The sequence below is a fragment of the Podarcis muralis genome, chromosome Z, assembly GCF_964188315.1.
Source record: "Podarcis muralis chromosome Z, rPodMur119.hap1.1, whole genome shotgun sequence".
Classification (NCBI taxonomy): domain Eukaryota; kingdom Metazoa; phylum Chordata; class Lepidosauria; order Squamata; family Lacertidae; genus Podarcis; species Podarcis muralis.
In genome coordinates this window covers 15799017-15820233 of record NC_135673.1, presented here as the reverse complement: position 1 = coordinate 15820233, position 21217 = coordinate 15799017, and the positions used below count along the sequence as shown (strand labels likewise).

At 46.0% G+C, this 21217-nt stretch overlaps 1 protein-coding gene across 2 annotated transcripts; it reads left to right on the top strand.

Moving 5' to 3' along the window:
* Nucleotides 1-255: 255 nt before the first annotated feature.
* PRDM12 (PR/SET domain 12) lies at nucleotides 256-20545 on the top strand. Of its 2 annotated transcripts, XM_028715258.2 has the most exons (6): nucleotides 256-900; nucleotides 10042-10232; nucleotides 12486-12641; nucleotides 15223-15334; nucleotides 16668-16730; nucleotides 18095-20545. In XM_028715258.2, exons 1-6 carry the CDS (start codon nucleotides 636-638, stop codon nucleotides 18475-18477), a joined length of 1170 nt encoding a protein of 389 aa, XP_028571091.1. In that variant the 5' UTR covers nucleotides 256-635; the 3' UTR covers nucleotides 18478-20545. The 2 variants fall into 2 exon arrangements, with proteins under 2 accessions (XP_028571091.1, XP_028571092.1); XM_028715259.2 differs by lacking the exon at nucleotides 16668-16730 and having other exon boundaries at nucleotides 258-900.
* The last annotated feature ends 672 nt before the right edge of the window (nucleotides 20546-21217 follow it).

Here is a 21217-nt window from a genome sequence, read left to right as displayed (position 1 = left end):
GGCAAGGCTTTTTGTGTGTGCCAGGAACCTTTGGAAATAGCAGGTGTCGAAAGATGTGATTCTCTCTCTCTCCCCCCCCCCCCCCTACACATCGTCCTGCCTCTCTCTGTCTCTGCCTCCATTGGTGGGCTCAGGGTGGGCTAGGAAAGGCAGACTCTCCGCCTCTCCCTCTCCCCCCACCTCTGCCTAGATCAGCTGCCCCCACCCCCTCTAAAGGAGGAGGGCCCCCCTCCCTCCTTCCCACTCTCTCCCTTTTCTCAAGCGCTGGCTCCTTCTGGTAGAACAAGTCTATCTTGCGACGTCAGGGTGGTAGAGGAGGGGGGGTTATTAATAACCAATTAGAGGGGTCATCGGAGCGCATATATAGTACCAGCCCTCAGGATCTGGGCCCAGAAGACTGTGTTGCCACTTGCTAAGCAGGCAGTGGCTTGGGGGTCTCCACTTGCTCCTGGGACAGCCCACCTCTCTCTCATTCTCTCTCTCTCTCTCTTTCCCCGAACAGATCAGAGCCAGCTGCCCAGGATCTCTGACCCCCACGCAGACCCCAGCTCCAAGCTTGCCCCCCATTTTCACACACACTCCCACACACCCCAAAACCTACCATCTCCCTTGAAGCCTCGCCCCACCTTGTCCTTATGATGGGCTCCGTGCTCCCCGCGGAAGCCCTGGTCCTCAAGGGGGGGCTGAAGGGGCCCGGGCTCTCGCTGGCCGAGGTGATCACGTCGGACATCCTGCACAGCTTCCTCTACGGCCGGTGGAGGAACGTCCTGGGCGAGCAGCTCTTCGAGGAGAAGGCCGCCGGGGGCTGTGGCGGTGGAGGCGGAGGAGGCGGAGGAGGAGCGCACAGCAACCCCAAAACGGCCTTCACGGCGGAGGTCCTGGCTCAGTCCTTCTCTGGAGGTGAGTCTATCGCTCTCAGAGACCTCCTGGAGGGTCGGTGTGTGTGTGTGGATAGAGGTCTAGAAGGGTGTGAGAGAATAATTTCCAAGCTCAAACCTAACCGTGTCTACTCAGGAGTAAGTCCTGTTGCATTCAACTGGTCTTGCTTCCAGGTAAGTGGGGTCAGGATGGCAGCTGGAAAGTTTAATCCCAGTCGTGTTTGCTTGGGAGTTAGTTCTATTGCATCCCTTGGAGCTTACTCCCAGGTAAGTGGGTTAGGGTTACAGCCTTAGGAAGTTTGTCTGTTTTTTTTAAAAAAAAAACCCCGAAGAGGGCTATAAACTGAGTGTTGCATTCCTGGGCAGTTCAGCGGGACTCCACGACATACTTTTTGGGAGGAGGGGGGGGGGGTTGCCTTACATGAGGAAAACTGAGGCGCGCTTTCGAAATCTCTCCCACTGAAACCGGACGCGATGAAGCCCCGAGGTAGCTCTCGACAGTATTAGCTCCGCCTAAACAAAAATGTGCCTTTATTAAGAAATGCCCTAAAGGCATCCCATTCCGCCTGTGGATTCATCAGGGATCTCTTTTCCCCAAATCTGCGAGACACAAAGTTCTTTTAGAACCCCTGGCTCACAAGAAAAACGTGCTGAGTAATTTCCAGCACCCCCTCTTCCGCCCCTCATTTCACATCTTTCCCCCAAAGCATCGGTTTTCGAAAATAATTTTCCCCCCCCCTCTAACCAACGATGCGTAAAAGTATTGCTAAAAATAATCAGAGTTTCTCTCCTTGCACTCTCTGCAACCCCAGAAATAAAGGGAAGTGCGGTAGAGGTGGAAAGTCCCAGGTTCAATCCACAGTGTCATTTCCTGGTAGCGTTGGGAGAGACCTCATGGAGAGCTGCTGCCAGTCAGTGTAGGCAATATTGAACTAGATGGACCACTGGTCTGGCTCAGTAGAAGGCAGCTCCCCACGTCCCTACTTAAATCAAACTCGAATTCAGAACCACGAGGACTGGAATCTTAGTTCTTTTTAAGGGGAAGGCTAGTAGCTCAGTGGTAGAGCGGCTGCTTTGCATGCAGAAGGTCTCACTGGCATTTCCAGGTAGGGGGAGAACCATGTCTGAAAGCCTGGGAAAGCCACTGCTAATCCGTGTAGCCAATATTGAGCAGATGGAGCCAGTGGTCTGAGTCAGTCTGGAGGCAGCTTCCACAGCAGGCGCTGTAACTCCCCAACAGTTTCATTTTACTCCACCGTAGCATTCTCTTCCATTGTCCCTCGAGATAGAAGGATGCCGGCAGCAACAGCAAAAGTATGTGCTCCTAGAGGGGGACGGATGGGAAGTAACTTACCTGTCCTCAAAAAGAAATCTAAAAAGCTTGATCAGGTTGAGATCTCCACCCCACCCCCACCCCGAAAAGGATGAAGTAACAGGAGACCTTGATTCGCTCCCCCAGGAGAAAATAAAAATTTAAACCCCAAAACAAAATAAATAAATCAGCCAACACATCCAGCTTCTGTAAAAGCCTAATAGACCAATTCTGAAAGCACTCTGATACTGGGATTTTCCCATCAGTGTTCTCTGAATGGTCTCCAAAAACCTCTCCCCTCCTTCTCCTCACCCGCCCTTTCAGAAGAACTAAACGCATACTTTTCTGCCCCTCAACATAACCAGAGTGTAAATTTGTGCCATATTCTGACCTCCTTCCCAAAGATGTTTTTAAATCTATCTTTTAAATATATATATATTTAAAATAATCCTTTTCTGCCTTTCTCACTCCCTGTCTTCCCCTTGAATTTAGCTCTTCACCCCCCAAAAAGTATGAGCCTCATTCTCTCTCTCTTTGAAAAGCCTTTGGCATTTAAATTCTTATTAGGCGTGTAATAGCAGCTGACTGATAAAGGAAATTTTAAATTCATTTAGTTAACTTGGGCCTGACCTGAGGGCCGGGGTGGGGGGAGAAATTCCCACTTAAACCAAGAACTTTAAAAGGGCAATTTGGGAGGGGGGGTGGAGAGAAGAAGAAGAAAGGGTTGATGGGGGGGGGTCACATTTTTCTTTTTCTTCAAAATGTCTCAAGTGCTTTCCCCTCATTCATCAATCCTAGGACGGTCTATTTTCCCTGCTGGCATCTCCGTGACTCCCTGCTTCTACACTCCCCCCACCCTCCCTGGAAGATTACTGTTCCTTTCTTAATTTGCCATGAAAACTCCATTCTGTGGCCTTTCAGGGGATGTCAACCAGCTAATCTCTCCCATTTTGTCCAGAGAAATTCCTGGGCCTTTTAGAACAAGTTTCTGAGGGCATTCAGGGCCGACCATGGACGGGCAAACAGCGATCTCCAAAGGCTAATGAATTTAGAATTAGTGATTTTCTATCCAAGGGACTTAAATGAATGCAGATCACTTTAAACAGTGTGACAAATTGCTTTATGGAGTGCAATGGACACTATTTAACCCTCTCCACCCTCCCCCCCCTCCAGCCCAGGAACCCCCTTGTTCCACATCCCACTTTTTCCCAGGTTGGCTTAGAAAGGGAGGCTTGTAAAAGATTATGCACCAGCTCTCCTCCACCCCGTTCCATGGGGTATATGCACCCCACAGGGCCTCAGTCAAGGGGCGTTGTGCTGCACACCCCATCAATGAAGATCTGTGAGTGAAAAGACTCTGTGTGTGAGGTTAGCAGGGGCGCAGTTTAGAATCCCCAAAAGATCTCTGCTTGGATCAGGCCAGGGGTTCTGTCTAGTCTGGCGGTCATGTTCCCACAGTGGCCAACCAAATGCCTGTGGGAAACCAGCAAGCACACAATTTTCAACTCTGGACATGATGACTATTTGCCTCTGTGTGTGCTGTTTTGTGTTCCTGCAAAATAAATATGTTTATTTCCCCAGAACAACAAGGACTAGAAACTTAATTTGCTTTTAGGGCAAGGGTCATAGCTCAGCGGTAGAGCACCTGATTTGCACGCAAAAGTTCCCAGGTTCGACCCTGGATGGCATCTCCAGGTAGGGTTGGGAGGGAAACCCCGTTTGAAATTCTGGAGAGCTGCTGCCAGTCAGTGTAGACAAACTGGAGCTACAGCATGTGGAGCTTCCTGTGTTCCTCAGTTCAGCTGGCAATGTGCATTAACTTCACTTAGCTCCAACTGTGGCAGTTATACATTTGAGGGGTGGGGACTCCAGCTTATTCTGCTGAGAGGGTCCCCAGACAAGTCTTGCCCTGATGGCGCCACTGATGAGGGGGAGGGTGTGCAAGCCCACTGGAAACAGGTGGGCCAACAGAGCTGCTTTGAAACAAAAAAAGGGCCCCATGAATGTGGACGAAAGAGAACTGTTTTTCTCACTGCCCATGCAAGGAACAGGGCAAGACTTGCGCACAGCAGATGTCTAGACCCCACTCAGCAAAATGAGCAGGACCCCACTCCCAATGCAACAGGGACTTACCTTGTTTTGAGGTCCCCATAAAACTATTTAGTTCAGAGTTGAATCATACTTCAATGCACAACTGGAACACAAACATTGCTTGTATACCAGTCCAGATCTTAGGACTATCTAGCTCAGTATTGTCTACACTGACTGGCAGCAGCTTCCCAGGGTTTCAGATTGGGTGCCTTCCCAGTTCCACCTGGAGATGCTGTTGGTGACTGAACCTGGGATCTTCTGCACTCAGAGCAGATGCTTTGCTGCTGAGCTGCAGCCTTTCCCTATAACTAATGACCTAGTCCTCATGGTTCTGAATAAGCAACTGATTAAAACAAAAAGTGATGTCTTACACTGAATCAGACCCTGGGTCCAGCTAGCTCAGTATTGTCTACACTAACCACCATCAGTTCTCCAAAGTTTCAGGTGGGGCATCTTCCCTGCCTTCCCTGGAGATGCCATTGTGGTGGTGGGGGGCGGGTTCAGCCTGGGCCTTCTGCACTCATAGCAGATGCTCTTCCACTCATCCACGGACATTCCCCCTTCCCCTGAAGTGGAACTTAAAGTTTCAGTGGGGACATCTTAACCAATTGGTTAACCAGTGCATACTTTTCCTTGAGAAAGCCACACCCAGGAGCCCCCAATACTCTTGCTTATATCCAACAGTGAATCTACTCTGAGTAAAACTCAGTGGGCTATAATCCTCTGCCAACATATTCCATGATGACCCCAATTCACAGCTACCCCAAACATCTGCACACCTCTCTAAGTTGGCGAGTGAGGGCCAAGTGATTGTGCTTTTGGGGTCTGTGGTTGGGTGGTGCGGCAAGGGGGACCTATGTGTTCCACATACCCTCACATGGGCATTGTGTTCAGCATGATTTGTAGATGTGTGTCTGTGTGGATTATCATGAAAGCATGTGCATTCCTAGTATGTATGGTTGGTTCCTGGCAGGGTTCTGTGGGGTCATCAAGATAAGACTTTGAGGACACTCATCAGAGTTCCACTCAACAGAGAAGGGTCCCCCACACACAACAGTGATGGTTTGTGACAATTGTGTGTCTCTGTGTGTTTGTAGGGTGTGTGTGTGTGCGCGCGCGTGCGCGTGCGTGTGTGATGGGCAAATTGGTAACTGGCCCATTTCCTGAATGTGGAGGCTACATTTTCGGAGCGTAAGTGATTTTAAGAGCATATAGGGAGAGCCTTGATGAATCAGACAAAATGGTTGATCTGCTTTAACATCCTGTTTCCAATGGAGGACAGCCAAATGCCAGGTTTAAAGGGACAGCCCACCCCATTCTTTCTTCTTGGCACCTGATATTCAGAGGTAAGCATTTTTTTTTAAAAAAATGATTGCTGTAACCTTATGGCTAAAGAATAACGCAAATCTCTTCAAGAGAACATAGCTTGGAAGCACACCGTTCCTCCACGTGTTGTGCTGATGTGGCTCACGCTATCACCTGCTTTTGTGGTGTGCTGAGGTGCGCTACGGGTGTTCAGTGTTCATTTATTTTATTTTACTAATTAAATTTGTATACCACCTATCATCTGTAGATCTCAGGGCGGTTCACAAGATAAAATACAAAATAAAAACACAACATGCATAATAAAAACAAGAACAAAAACCACAAACCAATAACTGTCCCTGCCCAAGCATTTAAAAAGCATGTAAGATGTTAATCAGCCCAAGGCCTGGTTGAAGAGGAAAATTTTTGCTCGGCGCCTAAAGGTGTATAATGAAAGTGCCAAGCAAGCCTCTCTAGGGAGAGCGTTCTGTTATGTGTATAGGATGTACTTTGTTATAGAGACAAGGCTTGAGCTGTAGAATCCAAAATATGTTCAAACATTACTTACAAGTGAGGCTTGTGATAAAATGTTTGTTGGGTATTCACCTCCCAGCCAGCCAGCCATGCCCTTCACCATAATACTCCATTCCTTTCCTATTTTTCTTTCCATTAGCTTTATTTCCCATGGCACTCATTTGTACACAAGAGGGATGTGCCTCTTTCAGTTTTCTTAAAATGCTTTTCATACTTCTGCAAACTTCGTATTGGCTCCACTTCTGGATCAACAGCCCTCTCTTGTCTCCATTGCTGTCATTGCACTCACCAACTGTGTTGGCTTCTTAGCTGGAGAAGTCCAATCGCCTCTTAAAAAGGGACGTGTGTTTGCAGCAGGGACTGCCATGTAGGTTTAACAGAGTGTGTTTTATAGATAGTACAACTGTTCCTGTGCCGTCTTGCACTCCTGGTTTTTGATTATCTACGCACTGGAATGAATAGGCTGCGTTGAACTAAGTTCTCACTCAGGGGATAGATCTAACATAGTCAATCTCTCTCAATTTAAAAGGGCTTACACATGCGCACACACCCAAAACAACAACAACAACAACTCTCCGCAATTGCACCATACTTTTAAAGCACATTTAGTACACATTTCAAGCACATGGCTCCCCCAAAGAATCATGGGAACTGTAGTTTACCCAGAACCCTCCACAAACTGCAGCTCCCAGGATACTGGGTAGGTGGGGGAAGCCACATGGTGTAAAGGTGCATTAAATAGGCTTTAAATATACATGGTGGGCATGGCCTGTTTAATCCAAGTAGTGTGATACTTCCATAATAATGTAACCTGGACAAGTCTCTGCCGCAGGGTGCTTCTAAATTTAGACAGAGAAGGAGATGACAGAGGAAAGGTTTGAGAATAACGGTGGTGGTGGGGCTTTGAGCATGAGTCAGTGCACCCAGTTCTGTGATGCATTATGCATATTGATGGGGCAATGAGTGAAATCTCCCAGAGGAATTTATATACATTGGGTTAGGCTGTGTACACACTGTACATGCAAAGCACACTAATAGTAGTAGTAGTAGTAGTAGTAGTAGTAGTAGTAGTAGTAGTAAGTAATAATACCAGAAACTGTAGTTTCTGAAGGGTGATGGGAACTGTAGTTCTGCGGGGGGAAACTACAGTTCCCAACATTCTTTTGTGTAGGCAAAGGGGCATCTGTTCACAATTCCTTCATGGGTGTTCCCTTTGTGTGAATGTTCACCATTCTTACATGTCTTGTGACCCCTTTAAGAATTGAAAGCCTGTCTAGAAACCTTTTTATAAACCAACAAATCAAGAATGGATTGGGTTTTACACTGGTCTTTCATTTGGGACCCAGTATACCTCAATCCTACTTCTTCCATTGCAGCACCCACAACTTTGGAACTCCCTGCCCATTGACCTCAGGTAGCCATTTTTGCTGTAATCTATTTTCAGCGCCTGCTAAATATATTTTTATTTAGGCAAGCCTCCCCAGAGAGACATATAATGTGTCTTTCAAACTGGTTTTTAGCTTCTCCTTGATTTTAATTATTTTTTTAGGTTTCAAATAGTTGCTTTGAACTGCTTTTTTAAAAAACTGATCATTTCATAATTTTATAAATTGCTTTGTTCTTTACAATCAAGTGGCATATGCACTTTGAAAAATGCATAATTATTCTTCCAGCCTGCTCCTATAGCCCTTAATGCAAAACAGTAATGCAGCCATAACCCCCTGGTATTCTCCAGAGACTCTTGGCTGTATATACGCTTCGTCTTACTATGCATCCAGAGCACTCCCTTCACTGGTTTGGGAAGTGGTATACACAGTGCTTTTTTTCTTTTAAAAAAATATGTTTAGGGGTACTTTCATTTCCCCACTCATATTGAAATACTGCCCCTCAATGAGGCCAAACTTAGATTCACAAAATGTTTAGGAGTATGCATACCCCTGCGTCCCCCCAGAAAAAAGCACTGGGTACACACGACATTAACCCCCATCCATATCTATCCTGTCCTTTCTTAGGAAATGCTGCATTTTGATGTATCGCCCTCTAAAAAATCCCAGATTCAATCCAAATTGTGAAAAAGAATGGTCTCAGTGCATTTTAAGCCAGTAATGTGTGCACACAGCACCAGCCTGCTTTAACACCAAACACTCACCTAAATCAGTCCCCAGATCAAGTTGCATTTCCAGCTTGGGTACCACCAGCACAATTATGCAATTTGCTAGATTTCTGCCTGCACTGGAGAGGTGAGCGCCTCTTTTTAACCTGCCTCACCTTTAAAAAAGCATCTCTTCGAAGAGATGACAATGGAAGCAAAGTGGCAATGAACTGGGAGAGAGCTCTCGGTTTCACTGTCAGCTGCTCATATTACTGGCACACAAGCCAGTTGCCTTCCTCCCACTATGGAGATAGTGAGATATGGGATCCATTTTCCCCGGGCTCTTTTCCTGACCCAACCCAGGTGTTCTGTGTTTCTTTTCTTGCATCCTCTGGACAGTGAGAATTGTGAAAGGGAAGGCAATTGCTGTTAACCCTGATAGCTATGCTCTCCCACCACTATCGGAGGCAGCAATGCTTCTGAATGCTGGTTGCTGGAAACCACAGAAGGGGACAGTGCTCTTGAACTCAGGTCCTGCTTGTGGGCTTCCCGCAATGGGCATCTGCTCAGCCCCTGTGAGAACAGGATGTTGGACTAAATGGGCCTTTGCAGAGCTGTAGCTACAGGGGGTGCTGGTGGTGTGAAGCATTCAGAGGGGCACCATTGAGGCTCTCAGCCTGTGTATGTGTACACAAATGCTTGTGTGTGTGTGTGTGTGTGTGTGTGTGTGTGTACGCCAAACTGGGCCTTTGACCCAGGTGAAAATAAAGCCTAGTTTCGCCTCTGGATCTTTGCCTGATCCAGCAGTCGGGCTCATACTTTGGAAGATACGAGCAACCAATTGCATGATCATGATAAAACACTGAATGGCTGGCTCTACCATTAGGCAAAGTGTGGTGTCTGCCTTAGGTGGCTGATGCGAACGGTGGCAGTAGCAGAACCTCAAATCATGATTTTGAGCTCCCCCACTGCCTTTCAAATGCCCAGTGTACAAAAACAGGTGTTGTTTTTGGGACTCCGAATGACAACTCTATTATGGTAGTTCTGTTGTTCTTCCCATATTGCAAATTCGGGACAGCTGAGTTTGAGAAAAGGCATGGGGGAGAAACCCACTGATGCTAGTGGAATTTTTAACCAGGAGCAAGAACTGAGGATTGGTGAAAATTCATGACAAATCTCTCAGCTGTGCTAACCATACCCTCAATTTACAGAGGCAGTATAGACGAGATGTTCAGCGATGACAGACTTTGCCTTTGCAACCTGCTCACAAGGGCTCAGAGACATCTGCTGGCCACTGGCGGAAATGGGATACTGGGCTGCTTTGATCCAAAGATGAGGCAGTTCCCATTGCTCTCTTCCTGCTTGCTCTGAATGCTGGATTACCCAAAGGGCAGCCTAAGCATGTTGCCTGTTGCGTTTCCATTTTTGTAGATTCTTACATTTTGCAACACAGGGGTTTGTGCTTGTTTAGAGCTCTAGTGAAGCAGGGGCACCAATAAAAAAGGAGAAATTTTTGAAATAATTTGATATTTCTAAAAAACAACAGTTGAAGTACAGTAGTCATCAGAACTTTGTGGACTTCCTTACACTCTATTCCACTGAATTGTTTTAACTGGATTTTGAATAAATTTGCAACTAATTATTGCTGTTTTGAATTTTATTGTGTTATTAGCTTAATCCTTAATGGGTTGTGCAAACTGCTATTGTGAATGATGCTTTTTATAGTGTGGGGCGGGGAGCATTTTGGGCTCCCCAAAAATGTTTCGGAACCATTGGTGTAGCTTAACTTCTTTCTCTTCCTCCTGTTTCTCTTTCTCTCCAACCCACAGAGGTCCAGAAGCTATCCAGCTTGGTGCTGCCTTCAGAGGTCATTATTGCCCAGAGTTCCATCCCTGGAGAAGGGCTGGGCATCTTTTCTAAGACCTGGATCAAAGCAGGCACAGAGATGGGACCTTTCACTGGCCGGATCATCTCCCCAGAGCATGTGGACCTTTGCAAAAACAACAATCTGATGTGGGAGGTAAAGAAGCAAGGATGTGTCCACATGAGAGAGGAGGGTGGCTCTTCTTGGAACGGGGTGGGGAAGCCATAGCTCTCCAGATGTTGTGGGACTCCAACTCCCATGAACCCCTGCAGCCAGCATGGCCAATGGTCCAGGAATGATGGGCGTTGAAGTCCAACAACATCTGAAAGGCCACAGGTCTTCTATCCCTGAACGAAGAGATGGGATGCAAGAGATGGAAGAATGCCTCTTTTTTTAACAGGCATTCCCCCCATTAGGAAGGGGAAAGAAGAGATGCTAGGGATTGAACCAGGGACATTCTACATGCAAAGTGGATGCTCCAGCTCTGAGCTACGTCCCTTTACTTAGGGTTGCAGAACAGCCCATAATATGTATACTTGGCCTTGTATTTCTTTTTATCCTCCCATTCCTGATGACAGAGATTGAGGCCATTTGGAGCAGCAAACACTCTTAACAATGGCCTAGTCTACAGCCCACAATTTCCACAAATTGATGCTAGTCTAGTGTATAAAAAACAGGCACACCTGTCATAATAGAATGACAAGATCACAATGCTTCAAGTGTGAGTGATATGCGCTTTGATTTCCAGAACAAATAAAAGTTTATTCAGAAGTCTGCTGAGAGACATCCTGCATTGCAGGGGGTTGGACCAGATCATGGGTAGGCAAACTAAGGCCCGGGGGCCGGATCCGGCCCAATCAACTTCTAAATCCGGCCCGTGGATGGTCTGGGAATCAGCGTGCTTTTACATGAGTAGAATGTGTCCTTTTATTTAAAATGCATCTGGGTTATTTGTGGGGCATAGGTTATTTGTGGGGCATTCATCCCCCCCCCCAAAAAAATATAATCTGGCCCCCCATAAGGTCTGAGGGACAGTGGACCAGCCCCCTGCTGAAAAAGTTTGCTGACCCCTGGGCTAGATGAACATCAGGGTCCCTTACAACTCTCCGGTTCTAGGATCCCCGAGTGATTTCTGAGTGGTCTGCAGTGTGTATGTTTGAGAGCTGCCATCTTAGATTGCTTGAAAAGAGGATTAGAAGTCAATTGATGGTTATGAGCCGGGCTAACTAAATAAAACCTACCCATTTATTATTTTATTAATTAGTTTTTTATACCACCTTTCATCCGAGTATCATAGGGTGGTTTACAATACAAAAACACAAAAATACGTGAGATAGTAACAGACAAAAACAATACCCCCCCCCCCCCCAGTTTAAAAGGCCATAGAACATTTAATTAGCCAAAGGCCTGGGAAAAGAGGAATGTTTTTGCCTGACGCAAAAGGTGCCAGGGGAGCTTCCCTGGGGAAAGCCTTCCACAAATGGAGAGCCACCGCAGAAAATATACATTCTTGTGTTTCCACCCCCAAGGCCTCTTGTGGCTGAGGCAACAAAGAACGGCTTTAGGTGAAGCTTGCAGGGTCTAGAGTGGTTCATATGGGGAGAGGCAGTCCTTGAGGTATTTAGAGACATTGTACCTGAGAATATCACTTGCGAGGGTGGGCAAACTTCCAGAGGCATTGTTGCCTTCAGCATCCATTTATGGGCCTTCTCAGAAGACTCTATGATTATGAACTAATGCAGCTATTAGGAACGCAGGGAATGCCTGTGGGAAAGAATGAGTCAGAAGGAGGCGGTGGAATGGATGGCTCTGTCACACAAGCAGACTAGGTTGCCATAGTAGACATGATATAAGTGTATAAATTTATGCCTGGCATGGACAAAGTAGATAGAGAAAAGCTTTCCTTCCTCTCTCGTGATGCTAGAACACATGAGCATCCAATGAAGCTGAATGTTGAAGGATTCAGGACAGATCAAAGAAAGGACTTCTTCATGCAGCTCTTGGTTCAACTATGGAACAAGGCTATCCATGGCTACCAGCCACAATGGCTAAATGCTCTGCATCCATGGCCGGAGGCAGTAATGCTTCTGAATACCCAGTAGCTGGAAGCCACAGGAAGAGAGGGTTGCTGTTGCACTCGGGCCTGTTTTGCAGGCTTTCCGTTGGAACATCTGGCTGGCCACTGTGAGAAAAATAAGTTTTATGTAGGGTGCAGAAAGATTTGAAAAGCCCAATTTTTTAAAAACCTTGATGCTCCTGATAATTTTCTACAACTTTTCTAACACACTGGTGTTCTAACAAACTTTTCTAACACACCCTTTTCTGGGGTGGGATAACTTGGATGCATCTTTTCAGATGCGGTAGGTGGGTGTGATTCATGGACTGAAACCCTCTTGCCCTTCTTTCCAGGTCTTCAATGAAGATGGAACTGTCCGTTATTTCATTGACGCCAGCCAAGAGGACCATCGCAGCTGGATGACATACATCAAGTGTGCTAGAAATGAGCAGGAGCAGAATCTGGAGGTGGTCCAAATTGGGAACAGCATCTTTTACAAGGCCATTGAGGTAAGGGTGTTACGGACAAGGGAATGGGTGAGAGCAAAAATACTTGCCCTCAACCTAAGTTGCTGATGCTTCTTCAGACTTTTTATTATTCTTCTGGTGCTGGGGAGTTCAATGTAGAAACAGAGGACTGAATCCAATGTAGCGCCAAGGGAAAGCAATTTACTGGTATACTTGTTTTGCTGCTGAAATGCAAAGGAACTTTGTCATTAAACTAGGATGGCTTTAGAAGGGGATTGGGCACATTTGTGGCGGGTAGAGCTATTCATGGCTACTAGCCACGATGGCTATGCTCTGCCTCCACAACCAGAGGACGTAATGATTCTGAATTCCAGTTGCTGGAAACCATAGGAGAGAGTGATCTTGGGCTCGGATCCTATTTGCGGGTTTCCCACAGGCATCTGCTTGGCTACTGTGAGAACAGGATACTGGACTGGTTGGGCCACTGGCCTGATCCATCAGGCTCTTCTTTGAAATCTCGGAAGCCAGAGGCGGCAGCTCTATGGAATTCTTATTGGAAATTGTATTTTGTTGTGGACTTTTAGGTGTTTGACACAATATGCTTTCCCCGTACAGGTTTTTATGCTGTCTTTGATTGGTCAGTTAGCTAAGTATTTTTATTTATTTACTTGATTGGTGGGGGGAGCTACCCCCTACCCCCCCCCCCGGCTATGCCCATGTTAAGAGGCTATCCACTTTTTAGTTTTGCCTCTTATATAAGGTGCAGCTGAGAACATCTCTACATAATTTCTATAGGAGAATGGACCATTAGGGCAAACAGGGAGGTGCCCCATCAACTTCAGTCTGCCATCAGCCAGCCCTTGCCTGTCTACCTTCTTTCTTAAATTTAGTCCATGGAACGGAACTGGCTACCAGATTCTTCCTCCTGAGTGTCAGAGTTGCCAGGAGGAGGAAGATGGGGAGAAAACTGGAATCCATCAGCTCTGCCCCTCATTGGCTCTGGCGCCACCTATTGTTGCACTTCCTGCCTTACACCATACCAGAGTCCAACAACATCTGGAGGGCTGGAGGTCACTGAGCTGCTGGCTTTAGGTGATCTATCTGTTTCACTTTAGTGGACAAGTGAAGCTTTGCAAATGTGGGGAAATGCTGGAACCTGAAGACCACACACAGCGAGCATCTACCCCTGCAGCATATTCTGAAATGCAACACACACACACACACACACACAGAGAGAGAGAGAGAGAGAGAGAGAGAGAGAGAGAGAGAGAGAGAGAGAGAGAGATGCAAACACAGCCTACACACACCCAAGTGCTAAGAACAGTTATTACGCGCCATCTTTCATGTCTGGGGTTTTGTCTCCTAATGTGAAAATGATAGTTAAGATTTTAGCAACACTTGTAGGTTTATTTTTGGGGAGGGGGAGGTTCTTTTCTCCTGCAGAAGATCTCTCTAACGCCTTTTGCCATTTTGCTACTTAGCTTTCGTAAAAGAAAATAACTGCTCTCTGTGTGATGTAGTGGAATGCGAGGGTGTTTTTGCAGAGAAATTGCACCACCTTTCTCTGCAAAAGGCTGGTGTAACCTTTTCATCCAAGCCTGGAAAATGTTTCTTTCTTTTCTCTTTTGTTTGGCCCCAGAATTGATATTATAGTTAGCACTGGGCAAGCCTCGGTGAGGCGGCTGTTCCCAGAAATGTGGGGAGGCAGTGCTAAGGAGGCCCCCTCTCTGGTCACCTGATTTCAGATAACCTCTTGTATGTAATGGATATTTCAGAGTGGAGAGGATGCCTGTTTTAAAATGATGCTTTCCATCTACAGTTTTTATATATATTTTAAACTGCAGCTGTTTGCTTGGCAGAAGAGGCTAGCTCCTTTTCTATTTCAAAAAGGCTATCCTCCTCTACTAGGTGCAGCCAAAAGATTAAACATATAAATAAGAAATAAATAAATATCTCCTGCCGGAACGATTATGGCATGTCTTAGATTATCCTTTTTTCTCCAACTGATTAATCTAATTCAAGGGTGGGGAAATGGCCCTCCAGGTCTCGCTTTCTCGCCCTTGAGCTCTTCTTATAAGGGCCATATCCCTCAATGGCCTTGCTTGAGGGAATTTGAGGTTTGATAATGCCTCTTCTGGTTTCCTGGATGGAGGACAGAGAAACTAGCCAACAAAACAAAGAGACATTTTTACATGCATTGCTCCATTCACTTTTCCCTCTGGACCCACCTACCACTGTCATGTGGCCCTTGGAAGGTCACCCAAAATAGAATGCAGCCCTTGGGCTGAAAAGTGTTCCCCACTCCTAATCTAATTGGTTAAACATTGCAGCTCTTACGCACAGGGACTGACACTTTGGACATATCATAATATAGAATAATGGTTAGAAGGGTATCAGCACAATCCTCGCAACAGCTGACCAGACGCACCAGCAAACAGGACCTGAGAACAAAAGCTCTCCCCCCTCCTGTGGTTTCCAGCTACTGGCACTCAGAAGCATTGCTGCCTCCAGCCATGGAGGCACAGTCTAGCCATCGTGGCTAGTAGCCATGGAGAGCCTCCTCTTCCTCCATAAATTTTTTTAGCCCTCTTTTAAAGCCGTTCCCCCTCTTCTCTCTCTATAGATGATTCCTCCGGATCAAGAATTGCTCGTTTGGTATGGGAACTCCCACAATACCTTCCTGGGGATCCCTGGAGTGCTGGGACTTGAGGAAGAGCAGAAGAAGAGTAAGCACGGTGAGGAGATGGTTGAATTCTGCTCAGGGTTGGCATTGTATAAAACTTGCCTTTCTTAAGATTTCCCTCTGCCAGTGTGTGGGATTTGCGGGGTGGAGTGGGGAGGAAGTGGGAACCAGTCCCTCCTGTTTCTCTCTCTCTTTTTTTTAAAAAGTAATTTGAAGAAATCAATACAAAACAAATACAAAAAGCAGTGCAGTGTATCTGAGAACAGACTTAATAATAGGTTGGTAAAGTACTTAAGACCACCAGGAAAGTCAAATTCCACGCTGTAACAAGGAGAGGGAGTCTCACGTGTCTGATGCACATAAGATGGTACCCCACCAAACCACACAGAATTTTTCAGGGTCCTTTGAGCATTTTGACATGCGATTTATGAGTTATTCTTTTTCCAGCTGATGCTCAGAGCCACATATTTTTAATACCATCTGTTGTAAATGTTTTAGGTATCCCTGGGGGGAAAGAAAGGTGTAACCATTTTTATCCTGCAATGCAGACATGCACTTTAATTCTTGTTGTTCATCAGTTGCAGCATCACAACCTGTGTGTATGGGGGGGGGGGTAGTCTCCTGATGGAGGCCCGCCACTTTGTATCTTTTCAGGGGAAGCCTTTAAATAAAATTGACAAATCTCTTAACATTTAATCTTGCTGCTGTGTTTCAAACGAATGCATCAACTGGACCGCTGCCATTTTTAATGCTTTTATCTTACTTTGCTGGGGCTTGCTGGAATGCAATCCCCCCTCAAAATATTTTCTTATTTTCACTTATTTATACAAGAAGCGACAATCGATATTCAGCAATTCCTGCCTCCTGCACAGAAGCAACAAATATCTAGTTAATTACATTCAACTTTCAATTTATAAACAAAGATATCACTCTGCAAGTTGCCATATGTCCTCGGAGGCCTGTAACCATGTCCCATTAATGTTGCATACATAATAAAACTATACCAGGTTTCTTGCCTGTTCGACTCTCTCACATATGGGTTGCCAGTTTGTCCATCGGCATTAAGTTCCAGAGTTGTGAGATCCAGATCTCAAACAGGTCTGCACTGATAGAGTCTTCCAATAAAAATCCAGGGCATAATTGTGCCCACAGTAGGTCTTTGAAGCTATCAAGGAGAAGTATTTATAGGGGAAAGGAGAGAAGTGGTTTCTAATTTTGGGAATCTGAGGGCATGCAATGAATTTTTAAAAGATATTATTTCATTCGGGCTGTGTCTTTTTAAAGTTTTCGTTCCTGTTGTATATAGAGTGGTACTGATGTTGCTGCACGACCCTCCATGATAAATATTAATTGCATTGTTTATTTCATTAATGACATACATATAGAATATGGGCTTGATCCGTCCCCATCTGTGGGCTCACCTGCTCCGGGCATGAGTAACTTCCAAGGTAGGGTGCTCCTTGGGAGACGAGGGATGGCTGGAGGGGGTGAACCGGAGGGTGACTGTGACCTCCCGTGTGCAAAATGGCAGCCCCTGCACTGCACATGAGCTACTGAGGCCAGGCAGGGTGAGGGAAGAGGGCTCCTTTGTGGGGATGGATCAGGCCCTATAGGATTATATAATTTTTTATTAAAATCAGGGGCTCAATATCTCATTGTTTACTTCAGGAGTGGATTAATGCAATGCGCTCTTGGGCCATCCCTCATCCCAGAAGTTGCAATTGGTGCAGAATGCTGCAGCATGATTGCTGACAGGAGTGAGGCCATATCAGCATATAAAACCTGCGCTCAGAGATCACTGGTTGCTGATTTGCTACCAGGCCAAGTTCAAGGTGTTACTATTCGTATATAAAGCCCTTAGCAGCTTGTACCCAGCTTACCTGCAAGGTCACAAGTAGGCCCACTCTACTGCTTCAATCTGCAGAACAGGCCCTGTTACAGGAGCTGCATAATACTCATTCCAGATTTGTAAGAAATCAGATCTTTTAGCGTGGCAGCACCCACACTTTGGAACTCCCTGCTTAGTGATAACAAGCAGGTGCTTTCACTGTATTGTTTTCAGCACCTGTTAAAACAATTTTTGTTTAGGCAAGCCTACCCAGACACAAAGAAGTGGCTTATAGCTTCTTCTTTTTTTTAGTTTTAAATTATTGTTTTAAACATTTTTTTTACTGATGATTTCATTATTGTAATCTTTTTCTAAACGATTTTGAGGGTGTGTTTTTTTAACAATCAAGTGGCATATAACTTGTAATAATAATAATAACTTTCACTCACCACCAGCCTTCTGAGTACATAACATGTAGGACTGCTGTGTAAAACCTTTTCATCTCCTGAAAAGGCATTCTTCTTCACCAGATTTTATCTAGAAAGTCACAACCCGAATGAAATAATATCTATTCCCCTCACAGCGCTGCAGCTATCACAGTGGTTTAAACCAGGCATAGGCAAACTCGGACCTCCAGATGTTTTGGGACTACAACTCCCATCATCCCTAGCTAACAGTACCAGAGGTCAGGGGTGATGGGAATTGTAGTCTCAAAACATCTGGAGGGCCAAGTTTGCCTATGTCTGGTTTAAACAATTCCTCTGGGAATTGTAGCTCTGGGAGGGAAATAACAGCGCCCTGAACAAACTACAGCTCCCAGGATTCTTTGGGGGGAAGCCATGAGTGTTTAAAAAGCGGTATGAAACTATTTAAAATATATAGTTACAGATGAAGCCTAAGTGTATAAAATGATGTTTTGTTTGGGAGTGGGGTTTGTTGCTGGAAATAACCTAAACTTCTCCCTCTTGTCCATTGCCCCTGCAGAGGACTTCCACGCAGCTGAAGCAGGTGCCAGTTCCACCGGCCGCATGCGCTGCGTCATCTGCCACCGCGGATTCAACTCCCGCAGCAACCTCCGCTCCCACATGCGCATCCACACCCTGGACAAACCCTTCGTCTGCCGCTTCTGCAACCGCCGCTTCAGCCAGTCCTCCACCCTCCGCAACCACGTCCGGCTCCACACCGGCGAGCGCCCTTACAAGTGCCAGGTCTGCCAAAGTGCCTATTCCCAGCTGGCCGGCCTGCGGGCCCACCAGAAGAGTGCCAGGCACCGGCCCCCCAATGGCTCCCTGCAGTCGCATTCGCCGGCCCTGCCTGTGCCGCACCCCACCTCCCTTGCTCACCACATCCCCACCATGGTGCTGTGAGGTCGGGAGGAAGCCCCCTGGCACTGCCGTGAACTGGTGGGGACCAAGGCATTGGTGAGCGCGCAGGGGAAAGGGGCAGGGGGATTTTTGTGGTGGACCCATCCAGCAGCGGCTTCTAGTGGGGCTTGGCAAATGGAACTTCCATCTTCAGGCACACGTCTACCGTCTGAACAAGAGGGGGGGCAGGGCGGGGCCTCTGGGCCCTGCTTTCAAGATTCCCAGCAGCCTTTGGCTGCCCACTGTCAGAAACAGAGCACCGGGGAGGGATTAATGGACCTTTTGGTCTGGTCGGGAATGATGAAGGGATTCTGCTCTGGCAAAGTCTCATTATTCCTAAGTGTGAGAACTAGGTGGGGGACTCTCTTAATTTTTTATTTTAGTATTTCAATATTTCCATCCAAGTTCCTTGGGTGATTTCCACCATCTTGGTTTCTTGTTCATGATGTGAGGCCTGTATGGTCCTCCCTATTTTGCCCATTGACTCAGGCATCCAAGTTAGATATATTTCTGGGGACGAGTAAAGAGGCTGAGTGTAAGATGAAGCCATGGCAAAAATGGAGAGAAAAGTAAATGGTAGAGGAATAAGCACTTATTCACATCATTCTTAAGTTTAAAGCAGGAATAGGGAACGAGATGTTGCTGGACTCCATTATCCTAAACCGTTGGTCATCCTCCAGGGCTAGACAAGGTGAGATCTCTTCCTATGGTAGCAGGATCTACCAGGGCAGCAGATGTAAACTTGCCATACGTCAGGAAAATTCCTGACATGTCCTGGTTTGCAGGTGTAAAAATGGCATGGGGGGGGGGAGAGAATTTTGCCAAATCGTCAAAATGTCAGAGAAAACCCGGATGTAGGGCAACACAATGGAAAAAGCAGTGGAAACAGCTCAAAAAGCTTAAAATCACTATTATTGGGTTAGGTTTCCTCAAAAAAGCTCAACAATTTTGGGGTCTTCCTAAAGAAAGTTCACAACTTTGCGGGTGTCAGGAATTTTAAGCAGATCCCAATGTCAATATTTCTTTCCGCCCCTTGTTCCTGAAGTAGATCTTCCCTCCCCTCTTCTTCCTTGGCAGGGAGGGGGGGTGCTATTTTGGAGTCAGCTTCAGGTGTCAACACATCTTGGGCCAGCCCTGCCATCCTTGCTGCAGAGGCTGATGGGAGATGGAGTCCAGAAGTATCCAGAGGCCACCACATACCACACATGGCTATTCTAGAGGTTTGGTGATAGTTATCAAGTGATCCCACTTCTCTTCTGGATCCGACAATACCTGCCCACACACTCACAGGCGCCTGCACTCCATTATGGTCCCCTGTGGTAGGATTCAATCCCAGGTTCCTGAATTGAGCTCTGGAGTTCTTAACAGGTAGTTTGTTGGGGCGGGGGACTTCATGGTTGGTGGATGATCCAGCCAAACTGGACAGGGTTCTGGGCTCTTGGGCTCTTCACACCTTCTCCAGCTCTGAATTCAGGTTGACCCCTGTTGCTTTCTGCCGTAGATGTGAATTGTTATCTCCACTGAAAAGCTTCATGCTCTCTTTGACCTCTGGTGAAATTCTTATGGATCAGCTATTGACAAGAGTTTCAGCACCACTATAATCCCAGGCTAACTGCTCCCATCACAGATGGACTGTGAAGTAGGAACATAACTTTAGAACAAATCAAACTATTTGTCCATCAGTATTGTCTACTCTGACCGAACCTCTCTCCATCTCAGTCCTCTTTCTCTCTCCATGGCAATCAAGATTGTTTGTAAACTCTGCATCCAATAAAGGAGGCATTTGTTTCTGTTCTGTTTTTGTAAAATATACATTTTTTGTAATAGTAACTATTGATGATGATATCTATTCCTATTGTAAGGAGATGATATATAGAGTTGTCTCACAAATGGTGTTCGACTTCCATGAAATGCTGGTCACTTTAACATTGTAAATATAAATCTGTGTAAAACGCTATTTGATATTATATATAATTTGATTGTATTATGTACACAGTTGTATATACATCTTTGTACCTCTCTCATTCTCTCTTGTATTATAATGATAATAATAAAAACAACCCACCACAAATTACTGGCGATGGAAGATATGTAGATACTTCAGAGTTTACATTATTTAATTTTTTTAGAATTGGTGTGATTCAAAGTCCCAGATTAAAACCGCTTCCCTGCCATGAATAATGGAAGGTAATTAATACTGGCGTACTTTACAGGAGCATTGTACCAATTTGTTCCTTTGTCCAAAGCATTTATACACAAGTCGCAGTTGCTTACTGGAAATGAGAGGAGTAGCGGGCGAGATGGCAATGTGGTACAAATGCATTGGTGCAACCTATCTGGCACTCCTGATGGTGAGTTTGCACTACACTGACCTCCCCACTGCCTTGCTTCAATATAACTTTACTATAGCTTAAATAGTGCTATTCTTATAGAAAAAGAGATGCCAGAACTTACCATTAACACCTCCCTCATTCTCTTAGAATGGCCATACATACTCAGTTTAAAAACTCCCAAGGAAAGAGGAGGTGCCAGACACAAATCGTTCAGGGGTGTGTGTGTGTGTGTTTGTGTGTGGTGTTTATATATTAAGGGACATGTAGTAAAATGTTGTGTAGAGAAACATTTGTGGGATATAAGGTAAAATGAGAGCAGTGGGTGGACTATGAGAGGAGGATAGAACCTTGGGGTGTGCTGCGTGCTGATTGGCTGAGGATGGAGTGTGATAGGCAGGTGACAGTTGGGA